Raw genomic sequence first — 5,003 nt, 5'->3', positions numbered from 1 at the left:
AGTTGGAGTACTTGGTATATCTCCTGGTAGTAGAATTCCTTTGGAAGCAGCAAAGAGAGTCTTACACGCATAAGCATTTGAAAGATATCCTTTGGGCGTGTTGGTTTTTCCAGTTTGGTTAATTCAATTAAAATTGTTTCGTATGAAGGAAGAAAGAAATATGTGTTATACTGTTGACATTGGAGAGTCCTTTTGCGTCCTGGCAAGCTCCTTCCCTGGACTGAAACCTAACTCCATCTATTTTATAGGCTTTGGCGTAGGTGTTTTAGATCCAACCACGAGAGTTACCTCTAGTTTCAGGTGCCCAAATGTAGACTGAGTAATCTTTGGGCTCCTTACTGGTTTCCTCCATCTTCAAGCTAGTTCTGCTAAGATATTGGTTTGCTTATATATATTTTGACTCTCTATCGACTTGCTAAGATCTATGTTCCCCCACTTAGAAGAAATAGCGATTTCATGTGATCAATGGATAATAATAGTTCTTTCTTCTATAAATAAAAATATATATTACTTTAAATGCATACACAGTTCCATTTAATCTATTTTTTATACATAATAGTTCCTAAAACAATCCTTAGTTTGTCATTAAACAATCTCTCCAACCTCACAATATTACTTGGAGAGAAAAACTAATTTACAACAAACTTGTTCATGTAAAATCCCTTGTAAGGTTTCAAAAATTAAATTTGAGTTTGGTCGGTTATAAGAAGATGAACAAACTCGACTCTAGATTATTTAAAAAATATTTTATTGATCAATCAATTGAGATTAGAATAGTGTTTGAACAATTATTTAAAAGAAAGACTGATGGCACTCGGCAAAAGTGAGTAGAATGATAAGTTCAGTCGGAAAGTAAAGTTGAATCGAGGAAATCCTAGTTCGCGCGCCGTTGATCTGTCTGTGTGTTTCTCAGTGCCCGCCTTGCCTTCTCCCTTTATTCTCGAATATCTTTTACTTTTTGTTCTAGAGTCTATTTCAACTAATAAGCTTGACTGAGCTTAATGGACTGAGCTTTTAGGCCAAGCTCCTACGCCGAGCTTTTTGGCAGAGCTCTTGGACGGAATTTTTTTATTAGGCAGGCTTTGTTGAGAGATGCAATCTCTCTCTAACATGAAGGTTTCACATTTTTTGAGGTATCCGAAGTACCTCGTTATTTTGTGTGTGTGTTTATGATGAATTATGTTGTTTCTGATGATCATTGTTGAAATAACCATAAAGTTCAAACAGATCATTACAAGCATAAAATACTAATATTATATGTCTGCATTAAATAAAATTTGAAGTTCATAATAATTTAGGAAAAAAACAAAACATTACTCGCCCAGTTGAAAACACATGTTTATTTGCTAAACAAATGATCTCTCTATTACTTTTTGTTAAAAAAACCTAAATTAAAAACTTCAATTTCGACCATTAGCCATGTGGAGGAAACGACGACGAGGCTGACGCATCATATCTTCCCCGGATTTTTGCAGCAGCAACCTCACACAGTTCCTCATAAAACTCCTCGTACCTCCGCAACAACTGTTTCACCTCTTCTTCGTCAGTACTCTTCATAGGCAACGACGGTGCATAAGCAGCCTCACCCATCTTCAGTTTCTCTTCTTCTGCATCTGCTTGGATCTCCATAAGATTGTTTAGGTTTTTGCATAACTCATCCACCTTCACTTTCTTATGAGCATCCACGATCTTGGACGACAGCGACGAGTAGCCCTCGCCGTTGATGATTCCTGAGGGATGGTTTCCGTGGAGAAACCGCTGTGCAACGACATCGAAGGAAGGGCTGCCAAACGTGAACGGTTTTCCTGAGCCGGAGTAGATGAGAAATCCGACGTCTGCACCGCAGAGAATGGAGAGCTCACTGAGCTTATTGTAAATTCCGTTTTTACGCTTAGAAAATGTGACCATTTTATCTTCGTTTTTCGTTACTTTTTTAATATCTATCTTTTGTTTTCCTTTTGTTTTTTTCCCTGCCATCTTTTTTTCTTGGCAAAGAATTTGATATTACACAAAATGGAAAACAGAAAATTTAGAATGTATCTTATTTTTGAGTGCAAAACAATGTTTTATAGATAAAAAATGTGGTGGTAATTATTATATTGCATGAAAACAAGTCAATGCTTCAGTTTTTGTTTTAAAATTTTAATGTGTGTAAGGTAATCTTGCGAATGAGAGTCATGTCATCTATGAATATGATAGACTTAGATGCAAATTAATTGATCTTCTTTTTGACTACTCTAGTCAAAACAATCAATTCATTATCGTACCTAAAAATATGATGACATGTCTCTCACTCACAAAGTTACCTTTTAATTTGCAATAAAAGGTCAAGCTTTCAAAAACAAAAAAAAGTTGAATCATTAACTAATTTTCATGCAATAGTTAAACTTTGATGGATTCAGAATTTTAATTACTAGTGAAATAATCTATACTATTTATCATTTATATTTTTTCCTTTTAATGGAAATTCAATTTTATTTAAATATACCTATTTTCAGAAGGAAAAAAAATTAATTCTCACTAATGACATTTTAATCTTTTTGGTCTTGAGCGTATAACTACAAATACAGCTCAAGTAAATTATGGGCTGGTCATAAAATCAAGATTATTCATTAATTAAAGAGAAATTACTTATAATAACAATAATCTTTGAACTAATAACTAGAATAATATACCAAACAAAACAGACAAATCATGAGTTAAAGTCCAAAATACCTAATCCTTAAGAAAATTTAACTAATTTTTAAAATAAATATTCCTAAACAATTAAAATTATACTAGTAAGAAAAGAAAAACACTCATTTTGTGAACAACGATGAAAAAAAAACACCTATCTAAAGCTCCCCCCCCCTCGACATGAACCCTAAACTCTCCAATCTTCTTCTCACGCTTCTCTGCCACAATAAGCTCCGATTCACAAGGGTAGTAAACTTGAATCTCAGAAATCCGACGAACCAAAATCCCCTTTCTAAAATTCTGAGTTCTGTTGATTTTGTCACTCCTAGAAGTTCATATGTTTCTGCATAATATTGTTTTTCATGTCTTTCTTATTACATTCTACATTTTTTTACCGAGAGATTAGTACATCAGGCTGTCCAAAAACATATCCAAAAAGGTTGTATCAAGAGGGAAAATGTCCACTGCAACATTGAGCATGAACCATAACTGTCACTTGGCAAATTTGCAGATGGTCGAGGAATCAGTTGGCGTAGATGCATGGGAATCCATTAAAGAATCAGCTGTTGGAGTTATTCTGAGGGTTGAAAGCGCTGGATTATACCTGGTCAGCCAAAACCGTTCACCATTTACTTACAAACCAGCTAGTAGTCGATAGTATCCATGAGATGTGGTCTCTGATAGAAGGACATACGATTAGATTTTTGTTACATGATTTGGTGAAATAACATGTTTAAATTGTGAGCCTTTCAACATACATGATAAGGTGGAGATTGATCATAAGCCATTTTGGGAAGACATGGGTGTGTCTGCTGCACATGGACCGATGCTATCTGAGTTGAAATTTTGTTGCCACGCATTAAGAATTGGCCGTTTGAAAAGAGAAGAATGATTGGCCTTCTCTGTATCTTATCAGTTGGAGTACTTGGTATATCTTCTGGTAGTAGAATTCCTTTGGAAGCAGCAAAGAGAGTCTTACACGCATAAGCATTTGAAAGATATCCTTGGGGGCGTGTTGGTTTTTCCAGTTTGGTTAATTCAATTAAAATTGTTTCGTATGAAGGAAGAAAGAAATATGTGTTATACTGCTGACATTGGAGAGCCCTTTTGCGTCCTGGCAAGCTCCTTCCCTGGACTGAACCTAACTCCATCTATTTTATAGGCTTTGACGTAGGTGTTTTAGATCCAACCACGAGAGTTACCTCTAGTTTCAGGTGCCCAAATGTACACTGAGTAATCTTTGGGCTCCTTACTGGTTTCCTCCATCTTCAAGCTAGTTCTGCTAAGATATTGGTTTGCTTATATATATTTTGACTCTCTATCGACTTGCTAAGATCTATGTTCCCCCACTTAGAAGAAATAGCGATTTCATGTGATCTATGGATAATAATAGTTCTTTCTTCTATAAATAAAAATATATATTACTTTAAATGCATACACCGTTCCATTTAATCTATTTTTTATACATAATAGTTCCTAAAACAATCCTTAGTTTGTCATTAAACAATCTCTCCAACCTCACAATATTACTTGGAGAGAAAAACTAATTTACAACAAACTTGTTCATGTAAAATCCCTTGTAAGGTTTCAAAAATTAAATTTGAGTTTGGTCAGTTATAAGAAGATGAACAAACTCGACTCTAGATTATTTAAAAAATATTTTATTGATCAATCAATTGAGATTAGAATAGTGTTTGAACAATTATTTAAAAGAAAGACTGATGGCACTCGGCAAAAGTGAGTAGAATGATAAGTTCAGTCGGAAAGTAAAGTTGAATCGAGGAAATCCTAGTTCGCGCGCCGTTGATCTGTCTGTGTGTTTCTCAGTGCCCGCCTTGCCTTCTCCCTTTATTCTCGAATATCTTTTACTTTTTGTTCTAGAGTCTATTTCAACTAATAAGCTTGACTGAGCTTAATGGACTGAGCTTTTAGGCCAAGCTCCTACGCCGAGCTTTTTGGCAGAGCTCTTGGACGGAATTTTTTTATTAGGCAGGCTTTGTTGAGAGATGCAATCTCTCTCTAACATGAAGGTTTCACATTTTTTGAGGTATCCGAAGTACCTCGTTATTTTGTGTGTGTGTTTATGATGAATTATGTTGTTTCTGATGATCATTGTTGAAATAACCATAAAGTTCAAACAGATCATTACAAGCATAAAATACTAATATTATATGTCTGCATTAAATAAAATTTGAAGTTCATAATAATTTAGGAAAAAAACAAAACATTACTCGCCCAGTTGAAAACACATGTTTATTTGCTAAACAAATGATCTCTCTATTACTTTTTGTTAAAAAAACCTAAATTAAAAACTTCAATTTCGACCA

The 5,003-nt window shown here is 34.5% G+C and overlaps 1 protein-coding gene across 1 annotated transcript; it reads right to left on the bottom strand.

Moving 5' to 3' along the window:
- Nucleotides 1-1,413: 1,413 nt before the first annotated feature.
- LOC130496963 (agamous-like MADS-box protein AGL29) lies at nt 1,414-1,908 on the bottom strand. The gene has a single exon (XM_056989726.1). It carries the CDS (start codon nt 1,906-1,908, stop codon nt 1,414-1,416), a length of 495 nt encoding a protein of 164 aa, XP_056845706.1.
- Between the last annotated feature and the right edge of the window lie 3,095 nt (nt 1,909-5,003).

This window comes from Raphanus sativus, chromosome 1 (genome assembly GCF_000801105.2).
Source record: "Raphanus sativus cultivar WK10039 chromosome 1, ASM80110v3, whole genome shotgun sequence".
Classification (NCBI taxonomy): domain Eukaryota; kingdom Viridiplantae; phylum Streptophyta; class Magnoliopsida; order Brassicales; family Brassicaceae; genus Raphanus; species Raphanus sativus.
Note: the sequence above shows the minus strand (reverse complement) of the source record. Positions and strands in the feature narration are given on the sequence as shown.